This window comes from Sceloporus occidentalis, unplaced genomic scaffold, assembly GCF_023333645.1.
Source record: "Sceloporus occidentalis isolate IW3139 unplaced genomic scaffold, rSceOcc1.0.p SCAF_3, whole genome shotgun sequence".
In the NCBI taxonomy this organism is placed as follows: Eukaryota; Metazoa; Chordata; class Lepidosauria; order Squamata; family Phrynosomatidae; genus Sceloporus; species Sceloporus occidentalis.
The window spans coordinates 101,125,594-101,139,433 of record NW_028316983.1 but is presented as its reverse complement, the minus strand read 5'-3'; the positions used below and the strand labels follow the sequence as shown (position 1 = coordinate 101,139,433).

At 37.6% G+C, this 13,840-nt stretch overlaps 1 protein-coding gene across 4 annotated transcripts in view; it reads left to right on the top strand.

Moving 5' to 3' along the window:
- Positions 1-13,840, top strand: part of LOC149316490 (sorting nexin-7-like) — a 65,659-nt gene that overhangs the window by 33,318 nt on the left and 18,501 nt on the right. For 3 of the 4 annotated variants that reach the window (XM_089515654.1, XM_089515657.1, XM_089515656.1), the window contains exon 8: positions 10,965-11,117. The exons of the other annotated variant lie outside the window; for it this stretch is intronic. In XM_089515654.1, coding sequence (XP_089371780.1) covers positions 10,965-11,117 — 153 coding nt within the window. The remainder of the gene's footprint in view (positions 1-10,964; positions 11,118-13,840) is intronic. 4 annotated transcript variants of the gene reach the window in all.

Here is a 13,840-nt window from a genome sequence, read left to right as displayed (position 1 = left end):
TCTGTCCAAGTATTTTTTTTACTCAAGTCCCATTATATACAATGACATATAATTATATAAAATGGTGCCCCTTGTATAAAATCAAGGCTTGCTTTTTTGATTTTGTCTTGTTTTGTTTTGTTGGGGGGAGTATTTTCAAGCTGTGGATGGTTGAATCCATGGATACAGAATCCTTGGATATAGAAGGCCAACTGTATTGGAGCTATTTGTCACCATCATATTGTTCAGGAAATGAACACTTAGCCTCTCCATCAGACTTCATCTTTGTTCATACACACATATTATTGTAACCATTGCATGTCAAAGGCACACTTGTGTATGATTATAAGAAGGGGTCCAAATGGGTTATAAATTAAGGAGGTAAAGTTATGGGATCAGCACTAGGCTGAATCAGGGATAGGAAATGAAGCAAATATAGTTCCCATGTTTCTGGCATGGATGCCTTTATAGAGGTCAGGCATTATTGCATGACCTGTCCTGGCCTATTTCTATTCAAGAACTTTGTTTCTAGGTTTCTTCTTTGACAAGATCTTGAGGGTCAGTGATCCGTCTGAGTTCTCACCATATATCTGTCAAGTTGCAAGTAAAGGCTCTGCTTTGGGTTTGAATTCTGACACCAGTAAAGGAGCCAAACCTTACCAACTGGTATTTAGTACACTAGTGTCTACTTCATTCCCACATAATAGAAAAATAAGGGGGGGGAAATGATAACATTTCTGTGTCAGTTATATTTTTAAGAACTACAGTTGAATGCAAATTAGTAGTACAGCTTCAAACCATTATGCAAACTGCAGCACTGCTGTTTCCTTGGGCCTGGGTATGTAATTTGTCTGAAATGTGAGTGCAGCTGTTCCACTCCTGATCTAAAAATTGTAATCTGCTTAATTTTAGTTTTGAAGTTTTTACATTGATGTGCTCCACTGACTCCAAAGTTAGGAACTGCTGATGTAAAATTAAGAGAGTCCTCTGCAAAACTGAAATAAGCTGCAGCCTTGTGTTACTTACCTGGAATTAGGGTTAGGGTTAGGCCTATTGCACTTAATGGAGTTCACTTCTCATTAAATAGATATAAAATTGCAGTCATATTTTTTCTTTGTGTTTGACAGCTCTTCTACACTGCAGAAATAAGGCAGTTTGACACCACTTTAACTGTCATGACCTCATCCTGTGGAATTCTGGGATATGCAGTTTGGTGAGGTGTTCAGCCTGGCATGTCAGAGAGCTCTGGTGCCTCACCAAACTACAAATCCCAGGATTAGAAAAGCGGTTAAAACCGAGCTCTTTAGCCAAGCATACCCCACCTGATATGAATACCCCCCTGATATGAATGACATGCCCCTGTTTGTGTATTATCCCTGCCTTGCTTGTTGATGCTATTGTTATTGTGTGATGTTGGATATTTTATTGTTTTTAGCTGTTTGTAATTGAATTTTTATGGAAACATTTTGTGCTTTTATTTAGTCTGTAACCCCGCTTCAATCCACTGGGAGAGGCGGGGAAACATAAATAAAATTTATTATTATTATTATTATTATTATTATTCTGTAAGTTAGAGTCACAGCAGTTAAAGTGGTGTCAAACTACTGCAGTTTGGATACACCTTTACTCTTTTAGTGGCCCCTTAACGTTATCTTAAAGAGAAATTATCAGATTGCAGAGAGAGAGAAAAAGCCAAGTCATTATGAAGAAAAGTCATTATGTTAAAGGTTACAGACAATATTCATTTATAACTTCATATTCATTCAACTTCTTTCACAAGTCTTCCATAGCTTCTTGGATTTTAGATGCAAACAAATACTAGCTAGATTCTTCATCAATTAATTACATTTCAGTATTATACTTAAATATTATCAAAACATAAATACAGTCGGCCCTTCTTATACACGGATTTTTATACACGGATTCTAGCATACACGGTTTGAAAATGTCCCAAAAAAGTATAAATTTACCTTGATTTTCCATTTCTTATAAGGGGCACCATTTTGCTATGTCATTATATTTAATGGGACTTGAGCATACACGGATTTTGTTATACACGGGGGATCTTGGAACCAAACCCCAGCGTATAACAAGGGTCCACTGTACAGGTTTCTTACAGGTTTTTGAAGGAAGTGTGAAGACTTACCATTTAATAAAACATCACTCATTTTTACATGAAAGAACAATTTTGTCATTTTAAAACAATAAAATATTCCCTCCAGTTACAACCATACCAGTTTAAAAGTTTCTCAACCCAGTCCCAAAGAGCCCCCCAGGATGACCCAACTCCTCGGCCTAAGGCCCATCCAGAATGGAGAACAACACTACAGTTTCAAGGGCTGAGCCACTTTCCTCCTCCCTCACCATATCCTTGCCTTGAAGATGAAGGAGGAACGAAGCCTAGTGTGTGCTCAGAAGAACCTACAAAGCAGCAAAAGCTTTGTTAAATAGAACTAAAGCATGGGGCTCAAATATATGTGCCAACATTGGGCTTCCTTGACTAAAAAGGGGCTTTGCTCTTATGGTACAACTGAAATCTAGACCTACAAAACTGAGTTAGTTAACAACCCTGCTACAAGATTCTGCAACTGTTGACTGGCTATTGACAAGGATACAAAGTGAGCTTGATAGCTTGATAGACATTTGAACCCGAGTCTTCCCAGTCAGACTCAACACTCTGTTTACTAAACTGTGCTGCTATCATGTGGGGAAATGATTTGACTGGTGCAGTACACCAGTTCATTTCAAAAAGTGATGGGCTTCTATTTCAAATGTACAAAAAAATCAAACAGCTTTCTAACTGAGTTGCCATTGGTAAATTTTAGAGGTTTCTGCTGGGATAAAACATCTAAAAAAAATTTGGGAAAGCAAAATAGTTTAACTAAAACAATCATTTGTCCATGGATGTTCCCCATACCTCTAAACCTTGTGAATTTTGTCTCAAGTAGGAAGATTATTGATGGTGCTAAATGCCCAAATAATTGGGAGGGGAAAAGAAGAGTTTTAATCATATTGGCAGGACACACGTATGAATAGAGTGCTGGAGCAGTATGAAGCAGACAAATACTTTGCAGTGAGACTTATATACTCACACAGAGTATTTCCAGAAACCCATGTTTTTTGGTGCAAAACCCATGGAGAGCCTGCATGGGACACATAACTATGATGATCCAGCCCCCTAAACCCCATTGTAAAAGCCACACTGCCATGCCAAGTGAAGAAGTTTTGTGTTGCTGGCAGGTGGGCCCTCCTCCCATCACTGAGTTGTTACTAATTTAATAGGCAACAGAGACCTATGAAAAATAAACTAAATCTCTGCAACTCTAAATATGAGGTGTATAATAATTACATGGATGTTTAACGTTGATTTAATGTTTTATGGTGTGTTGAGGTGCCCAAAATGTTTAGTCATCCTCCCACCAAAATTGGTGGCCATTCTTTATCCAGAGCTGGGAAAAGTTACTATTTTGGACTACAACTCCAAGCTAGCACAGCCACTGTAACTGCTCAGAAAATCCAAGCTTTCTCTTTATCACCATATTGTAAGTTGGATTCTATTGCTGAGAGTAACTTTCTTGAGGCCACAAAATACATACAGGGTCAGAGTCAGGTTTCAGTGGGCCATCAGCATGTTAATGGACTTCTGGGCTGCCAGCTAAGTTTTGATGATGCCCCAATACTTCTGGCAGTGAAATTGTGTGCTACTGTGTGCTACTGTGTGCTACTCATCGCCTTAGCACATTGCAATTTGGGGCCATCCAACACAGGACATAGCATGGAGCTAACCCAATGCTGCCACCTAATGGGTCAAGATGTGGGTTGGGGTAAGCTGACTGTAGCTGGTTCAGCAAGCAGTAGGGATGCACATGTTTCTTTCTGTATGGAAGGAGAAAGAACTTCAAATATTTTCTCCCCACAGAGCAAGACCACATTTTTCCATAATAGTTTACATTTTGGGATTTTTATTTTTCAATTAGTTTGTGCAAAAGCATTAATGCACAAAAGTAATGCACCACACTTTTTTTTCTTCATAAAAAGTCCTTTAATGCAAAATGTTTCATGATGAGTGACCATGTTTTCAACAGGTTTTCCCAGCATGTTGGGGCAACTTTTCTTGTCAAGAATGGGAAGTTTGTGGGTATTACTTACAGCAACATATAATTTATATCCCTGTTAAGTAACAGCAGGGCCACAGCTATGCTGGTAGCAGCCATGGAAGACTCAATGAAATCAGGGTTAACAAAGCCAGAGAGGATTCTTTTAATAAATAAATAAATAAATAAATAATTTTTGAGAAGTGAGGGGAGGTAGTTTTTTGCAGCTGCCTGATCTTCTCAACTCTTGAATTCAAAATGTGCTCTTTCCTAGTCAAGTGGAACTTAGAAGAGTTATTTTTTACAAACTATAGCACCCAGAATTCCCCAGTCAGTACAGGTTGAATCTCCCTTATCCAAAATACTTGGGGCCATAATTGATTTCAATTTTGGATGATGAGGAGGAAGGATTTTGAAATACTTACATATACATAATGAGATATCTTGGCGATGGGACCCAAGTCTAAATACAAAATTCATTTTTGTTTCTATACATAGCCTGAAGATAATTTGAAACAATATTTTTAATAATTTTGTGCATGAAGCAAAGTTTGTGTACATTGAACCATCAGAAAACAAAGGAGTCACTATCCTAGTGATTTATATGAACAATTTTGGATTTTGGAGTATTTTGGAATTCTGGATAAGAGATAATCAACATGTATGGCCAACAAAAAATAGTCTGGACTAAGAGATTATTGTACAATATAGATAGATATAGGTTTGGGAAAAACTAAAATACTACTATGTAAGTTTGACTTAAATTATATGGAAAAATGTACTCTAAGTACGTCAATTTATAGGGAGAAAGGTTTAAATAAAATTAATCAAGTAAACTTGGAAAGTAAGGAAGGTGCTTGTTTGTAAGATGTATTTTTTTAGGGTTGAGATTAGGAATTTATGTTTAGTTAGATTGTATGTACTGTTTTTTGTATTATGTGTGAGATGAATGTTGGAATCTTATATTTTATAAATAAATAAAACCTTTTAAAAAAAACATGTATGGCCAACGACTGTGCTGACCATGAAATTCTCAGAGTTGTAATCTAGAAAAATCACAGTTCAAAAAAGTAAGATTTCTAAGCTCTGAGCTCAGTCTACCAGTGAAATACTTCTTTAGGGATATTTGAGAACTGCTTTGAAACATACTTTGCATTTGAAAGGTTCTAAGAGAAATCCAGAAAATCTACATGTACGACTAGGAGGTCCTTCTCTGCGAAGTCCTGCTGGCAATTCCTTATTTTGTTGCTATGCAGAATAGAATCTAACTCTGTTTTGCAATATTGCCTTTCCCTCCCTTAGGCAGCCCTTTCATAGGTCTTAATGAGCTCCACACAATTGTCCATTTGAGCTCCTCTTTGAAAACTGATATCCAAAAATGATGTTGACATTGAGTGGCATGAACATGAATATAAGATGAAGAGGATTTCTGACAGAGAAATGGAGTCACAAACATGTCATTAGTGCTGAGAAGAGGCTACAGTATATGGTCTTTAAATGGGACATCAGTTCATCCCTGTAGAGAATTCAGCTGTGACACCTGAGAAACAGGCATAAAGAGAGGCTGAGAATATTTTTGCGGCCATTATATCTGCTTTAAAAATGAAAATGGATTTGATTAGAGTTGTCATGGAATAAATTCAATAGCTTTCAAGCTAAAGCTCATAAGTATTGCAAGGCATGAAGTTTTCCTTTTAGGATCTTTTGCTGGTTCACCATCCTTTTTCTAAGAAGCCTGACAGCGTACTACAGGCAGTAGGGTGTCAGGCTTGGATAAAGAAGATCCAAGTTCAAATTCTACTTTGGTCACAGGAGTGAAGAGATAATTCTGGCTTACATCACAAGGATATAATGAGAATGACATTAAAAATGGTTCTTTCAGGTAAGAATCTAGGAAGTTGTGTTATGTTAAGTCACAACATTGGCCTGTATAGCAATTTCTGTTACATCATGGCTGGGAGCTCTGCAGCCTTCCAAATGTGGTTGGACTGCCAAATCCCAGAAGCCATAGCCAGCAGAGGAATTGGTGAGACATTGTAGTAGTTGCTTTATCTGGAGTATCAGTGCTCCCACCCCCAGTCTACACAGTGCCAGTAGTTACACAGGGCTTCACTAAAAATTCCTTCCCTGTGTTATGTGAAGATGTATGTGCATGTTGTGTGCCTTCAAGTTGTTTCCAACTTACGGCGACCCTAAGGCAAATCAAAATCACGAGGCTTTCTTGGCATGTTTATTAAGAGGGGATTTATCATTGCTATCCTCTGAGACTGAGAGAGTGTGACCAAGCAGGGCTCAAACCCAGTGCTCAAACCATTGTCTCTGGGTTTAATCTCGGTCCTTTGGAATAACATAGTGCATGCTCTCCCACTCAAGTGTAAACCTTGTTCTGGAGTTTTCAGGACAGATAAGCTAAAAATGCAATACAGAGAAAAAAGTTGTGGTCATCCAAAATGTATGGTAGTCTAATAGGGGCTTGATGTATGTATGTATTTAATATATATCCCACATATTTCCCAAAGCTGAGATGCAAAGCAGTTCACAGTAAGGTGAAAGAAGAGATATAAATGCTTGTTTGTTTGTTTGTTTAATATTCTGCCTTCTCCCGGCATGGGACCCAATGCTGCTTGCAGATAAAATTTGTTAACAACTTAATAAAAATTCACAATTAAAATCACCTCATTAAAACAGTATATAATTAATTTCAAAAATACAAAACTTAAAAAAATAAATAGAAAGCACACACACCCATATAAAAGCCTCCCTGACAATGTTTCCATATTAAAAGCTTCCTTTAATAAAAAATTTCTTTGCCTACTGGCAAAAGGAAAGCAGGAGCAAGTTGTAATAATACACACCAAATTATAATGTTAAAACACAGTTAAATAAATTATACTATTAATACACAATTGTATTTAAAACAGCTTCTAAAACACATTGTCATGCCCACCCATTAGAAGCCTAATTTTCATCAGCCATTCTGTTGCCAAATCTTTCCTTTGAATGAAAAGGTATTTTTCTGTCATTTCAAGAACAACAAGAAGAAGACTAGCATATACTTTCTTCGAAAACAGCTCCATAGCTTGGGAGCAGCCACAGGGATAATAATTCTGGTTTTTGTGCCTACTGGGATTGCTTTTTATAATTATTTGCAAAATGATTTTTTAAAAAAATGTTTCATATGCCATGTGGAAAGAACTTTGTTTTTAATGAATGTGGAAGAAACTGATTCCAATCATACCCAAGGCATTTTTTGTTTTTTAAAAAACTGGATTTAGATCCCTGTGTTGCTGCATCTTTTTTTTCCTGAGAGGCTCTTGAACATTATCACTTTTATGACAAGCAGAGACAATATGGTCCTCCATGCTGGGGATAGCTGTACCTGTTGAATTTGGTGGTGCAAATGGGGGAGAATTTTACTTTCTTCTTGAAGAATTTGGGATGGAAAGAACTTGCGATGCTAAACTGATGAAATCTCTCATCCCAAGAAAAAATCAATTTCATATGCCAAATTTTCTATTTCTACATAGCTGTTGAAAGTACACCAAGTAGAAATAAAAAGACAATGGAAACAATACACTGAAGAACTCTGTAAAAGAGATGAAAGGATGACATGGTCATTCCAGGAAGAATTGTTTGAAGATGAATATACAGTCTTAAAAAGTGAAGTGGAAGCTGTCCTAGGAGCACTTGGGTGAAATAAATCAAAAGGAACAGATGGCATAGCAGTAGAACTGCTTCAAAAGAATGGCCCAAGTTTGGGAATGCTCAATAAACATTCCAGTTCCCAAGAAGGACCCCAGGGATTGCAATAACCACAAGAACATTGCATTAATTTCCCATGCAAGCAAAGTAGTGCTCAAAATTTGGCAACAAAGAATTTGAACATACAGTGGACCCTTGTTATACGCTGGTGTTTGGTTCCAAGATCCCCCGTGTATAACAAAATCCGTGTATGCTCAAGTCCCATTAAATATAATGACACAGCAAAATGGTATCCCTTAGAAAAAATGGAAAATCAAGGTAAATTTATACTTTTTTGGAACATTTTCAAACCGTGTATGCTTGAATCCGTGTATAAAAAATCCGTGTATAAGAAGGGATGACTGTATGTGGAGCAAGAAATGCCAGATGTCCAAGGTGGGGTCAGGAAAGGAAGAGGTACTAGGGATCATATTGCAACATACATTGGATAATGAAACTCACCAAGGAATTTCAGAAGAAAACCAGCCGGTGCTTTATAGATTATAGCAAAGCCTTTAATTGTGTAGATCATGAAAAACTATGGATTGCTCTTAAATAAATTGGAGTATTTCAACATTTATTTGTCTGAATGCGTAACTGGTACTCAGGACAAGAGGCTACTGTAAGGAAAAAATATAGAGAAACTGAATAGTTTCTAATTGGCAAGGGAGTCATGCAAGACTACGCCCTATCTATTTAAATTGTATGCTGAACATATCATATGTAAATCAAGATTAGACTTTGCTAAAAGACGCATAAAAATTGGAAGAAGGAACATCAAGAATGTAAGAAATACAGAAAACACCATACTACTAATAGAAAAGAGCAAAGACTTGGAACAATTACTGAAGAAAGTCAAGGAGGAAAGTGAAAAAGCAGGTTTACAGTTGAAAATTAAGAAGAGAAAATAACCACAGATTATTTATATAACTTTAAAGTAGACTAGGGTCCAAAACATGCTGCAGAAATAATCCCGTTTGGACTGCTTTAACTGCCCTGGCTCAATGGTAGGGAATTCTGGGAGCTGTAGTTTTGTGAGACATTTAGCCTTCTCTGTCAGAACTCTGGTGCCACAATAAACTACAATTTCCAGGATTCCCTAGCACTGAGCCAGGGCAGTTAAAGCAGTCTCAAATTGGATTATTTCTGCAGTGTATTTTGGACCATTGAAGACATTGGACTTTATCACACAGGAGGCAAGCACCCTCCTCCCGTGATTAAATCACCATTAAATCCTGTTAATAGTGTCATCAGGGAGAAGACTATCACACTCCTGCAAGCCTCTCCCATTCTAGTCCCGTCTGTAAATGGAGGCATCATTTGGTATTAATAGAATAATCATGGGAGGAGGATGCTTGCTTCCTCCGTGTGATAATCTCCATTGAAATAACACAGGTTTTTCTATACCTTGACTCAGTCATTAATCAGAATTGAGACTCCAATTAAGAAATCAGAAGACTAGGATTTGGAAAGGCAGCTATGAAGGAACTAGACAGGATGCTGAAGTGTAAAGGTATATCATTGAATATTAAAGCTAGAAATGTCCATGCCATTGTAGTTCCCATTTCCACATATGGTTGTGAAAGCTGGACAGAGAAAAAAGCTGATAGGAAGAAAACCAACTGATTTGGAGTGTGGTGCTGGAGAAGAATTCTTTGGATACTGAGGAGCCTTAAGAAGACCAATAAATGTGTCCTAGAGCAAATCAATCCTGAACTCTCTCTAGGAGGCAAGATGACTAAGATGAGACTGTTATACTTTGGCCATATCATAAGAAGACATGACTCACTAGAAAAGGCAATAATGCTTGGTGAGGTAGAAAGCAGTAGGAAAAGAGAGAGACTGCATTCCAGATGGATAAACTCTGTCAAGGAAGCCAGGGCTCTGAGTTGCCTGCAAGCCTTGAGCTAACATTATTTGTTAGTATGATAGGGTGACTTGGAGGTCTCTCATTCAAAGGTTGCCATCCACTTCATGACAGTTAGCAACAGTTAAAAGTATATTTCAGCCCTGTCTTTTTTATATGTCTGTTCAAATTAAATTGTAGTAAACAAGAATGTGCCAGGATGTAATTGTGGCCTATCTGCAATAAGTGCCCAGAGGTGGTTACTATGGAAACTGTTATAAAGTAAGGCTTGCCAAACTGTGATGTCTGTGACTTTAGTTGGATAATGATTAGCTTGCAGGATCTGTCATGGAAAGTTGACGCCAATGTAAATTGTTGTTGTTTTCTATGCAGCATGACTTCTTTGCTTTTGCATAGTCCTTAGGATGAGTCAGTTCCCTCAATTCTGTCCCCAGTCCTATCTTATAATAGTTCAAATTTCAAAGTGAAGATGGAATTGATTGCAGTATTCCTAGCCTGCATAAACCTATGTGTGCCATACATACATGTGTAGTTGGATTATCTCAATTCTTTATCTAGAAAAACTGCAACATTTCATGAAAATAAAGTGAAAGTGTAGAAGGAAGTCACTAACTCTAACCCTTCTTTTGCAGCCTCTTAAATTCTGAAAATATAGCTGAAGATTAATGAACTTTGGCAATCTGAGTTTTCTTAACATCATTTGTTTGTTAGCTACCTTTATGTCTTTCCTTTAGTGATCTTACAATGGTTCTTCTACCTACTTTATCCTCACATGAACTCTCTGTAGGTTAGGTTGGAAGAATATGACTGGCCAAAGATCACCTGGTAGAATTTATTGGTCAACCTGGATTTTCTAAGTCCCCATAGTTGGGGGTTTTTTAATGGCTCACTTGACAAATTTATATCTGTCATGTAGCAGCTAAAGGCACAGAAAGCCTGTCAGAAGGATAGAAAATATCTGTGGTCTCCCTGTTGCCCATCATGAATTAAAAGCATAAAATAGTCCAAAATTAGCACCTCACTGCAGCTGCTTCAAATACACATGTAGCCCATTACCAGAGCTCTTGGAAAGGTTAAAATTTTCAACTACAATTCCCAACATTGACATGCTATCTGGGCATGAAGGGACTTTTAGCTTACATATTTGGAGGGCACCAGGTAGGAAAGACTACAATACTCAGTTCATAATGGACATATTTTCCATAAGGTAAGTTTCTCTAAGATAACTTATTAAGATAAATCTCTTAACATAGTCGAGTTATATATTTGTTTGTTTTACTTAGCTGTCTGAAGAGATTGGAAGACTTGAAGACAAAGTTGAGTGTGCCAGTAACGCTCTACAGGCAGACTGGGATAGATGGAAGCAGAGTATGCGTCTTGATATGAAGCTGGCATTTAGCAATGTAGCAGAAAATAATATTCACTATTATGAACAGGTAACATCTGCTACTACAAACACGTTAAATATTCTGTGTGTGTGTGTGTCTTGTATACAGGTGTTTGCTCTTGCTGCACAGCTTGTTTATAAGGGGCTATTATAAGGGGAATAATACCTTCAGAGACTAATGTTGTCTTGAAAAGTTCAAATGCTACTTGTTTTCCAATACAGGATTTAAAATATGTTAAATCCAAACAGTTTCTGAGTTCATAGTCAACAGAGGGCAGTATTGTTTTACAAAGGACAGACGTCCAAGCGTTTTCCCCCTTTCTTTCTACAATCAGCGAGAGCTTTAGTGTTTAAAGATAGCAGAGCATTACCTGCAAGGGCTTTGTAAAAAAGGACTGATACATTTGATCAGTGGGGCAAACATTAATGAATGGATAAAAATGTTTAACTGGAATGTCTCTGGTGCAAGCTAGATGCAAATTCAGTGTAGAGATGTCATCTCTTTTTAATTGATTTTGCTGCTGTTTTGTAGCTGCATGGCAGGGGGTTTCACTGGATGGCCCTTGTGGGTTTTTCTATCTCCGTGGTTCTATGTCTTGGACAGCAATCTGATATGCAGAAATCAAACCAATAAAAGTTCCTCTCTCCTTGGCCAATAAAGTTCTATGTTAATTGCAGCACAGGAAGAAAGAAAATGAGTTGAAGGATACATTCACATTCTCTCAAAGCTGCTCGGGTTGTGTTGGCTTGATAGCTGTGCTTGCATTGAATTCTTTGAGTGTGTATGCACTGTACAAATAATGCAGTTGGACACCACTTAACTGCTGTGGCTCCATCCTACAGAATGCTGGGATTTGCACTAGCACACTTCAGCAGGGAAGACTAAAAACCTTGCAAAACCACAAATCCCAGGATTCCATAGGATGGAACTACAACACTTAAAGTAGTGTCAAACTGCATCATTTCTACAATGTAGATGCACTGTAGGATAGGATTCCAGACCACATGACCTGTTCATTCTCACTTTGGTCTTTTAAGAGTTTTCTTTTAAATTCTCTCCTCTGATGGGCTTTGACAGCTAATGTGATGACTTTTGTGCCTTTTGGTTTGTCTAATAAAGATATCACCACAATATGCCCAACACTGCTAGCTGCTGAACAGGGGAATCTTAACCTGGAAAGGATGGACTATATATCATATTTCACTAGAACTTGATTTTCTGAGGGTTCATTCCTTCCAGCACAAGGTAAAACAATCTAATTTGGCACCAATTGACATGGTTTGTCTGTTACAACATCTAAATTTATCTTTAGACATATCAGTAAGACAGCTTCCTGAAATGGGCCTCAAACAGGTGGGCAAAAAAAAAAAAAAAAAAGTGGTGGCAGGGCTGCGCTGGTGTTGTCTTGATCTGAGCCACCACCATGGTTTTGAACCAGGCTGGCAAAATAGGCCATTTTTGTCCACTGCTTTTTGGTCCAGTTCTTTGTAAAAGAAGCCATGGTTTCTGGCTACGCTCAGGGCATCCATCATCTAAACACTACATCCCAAATGCACCCGGAAACCAGTTTATTTGGCCCATACGTTTCAGGCCATGATCAAAGAAGTCTGTTCACATAGAAGCCTTACGCAGAACACAGACAAACACAGATCTAAAATAAAGCACTTAGCATCAACAAATGGAGAAAGGAAATGTTATTCAGGTTGAGTCGTTCTTATCTGGAATTCCAAAATTCAAAATTGTCCAAATGGGTAGCTGAGAGCCCTGGTGGCGCAGTGGTTAAATGCCTGTACTCTAGCCACTCACTCAAAACCATAAGGTTGTGAGTTCAATACCAGCAAAAGGGCTCAAGCTTGACTCAGGCTTGCATCCTTCCGAGGTGGCTAATATGAGTACTAAGATTGTTGGGGGCAATTAGCTTACAGTTGTAAACCGCTTAGACACTGCTACTTCAGTATGAAGCGGTATCTAAATGAAGCTGTTTGTTTGCGATAATGACACTTTTGCTTTCTGAAGTTTCAGCTGTACACAGTTTTTCCCCTGCATAAAATTATTTAAAATATTATATATATTAAATTAACTTCAGGCTATATGTATAAGGTATATGTGAAACAAATTACTTCCATATTTAGACTTGGTTCCTATCTCCAATATATCTTATGTATATATGAAAATATCCCAAAGTCTGAAATAAATTGAAAATCCCAAGCACTTCTGGTCCCAAACATTTCAGATAAGGAAGACTCAACTCGTACTTTCATTAACTGCTTTTGTTCCTGGTAATTCATGGCCATGGCAGGGGCTAGGGCCTGAACATTTATTCCGCATAGACTCTCTCACTGTAACATCACAAGCAAAGAAAATGCAGACCTGTGACTCAAAAAATATATTTTAAAAAAGTCTTTGCATGTTGGAAAAGCGAGTAGGCTTCAAAAACTAGTAGGATAAATGTTGCATCTCCTGATCAAATAAAGGTATCTTTTGGATTTTGGATGTTGTAGTTCTGTGCGTTGTGTGTATGTGTGTGAGAGAGAATCTGGACTTGCAGTTTGTGTATTATCATGACTGAAAAAGAAAATATCAATATACGTATTTTCTAACAGTGAACATCTTTAGCAATTGACAGCTAATTGGCAGTGAAATCTAAATATTAATGGAATTTCCATTGGCACCTCTTTACCCTGCTATAGTTGTTTGTTAAAAATTTGAAATCCTAAAGCCAAATAGAGTTTGCTTATTTTCTTGACTAATGAAAATAAATGAATGGATCC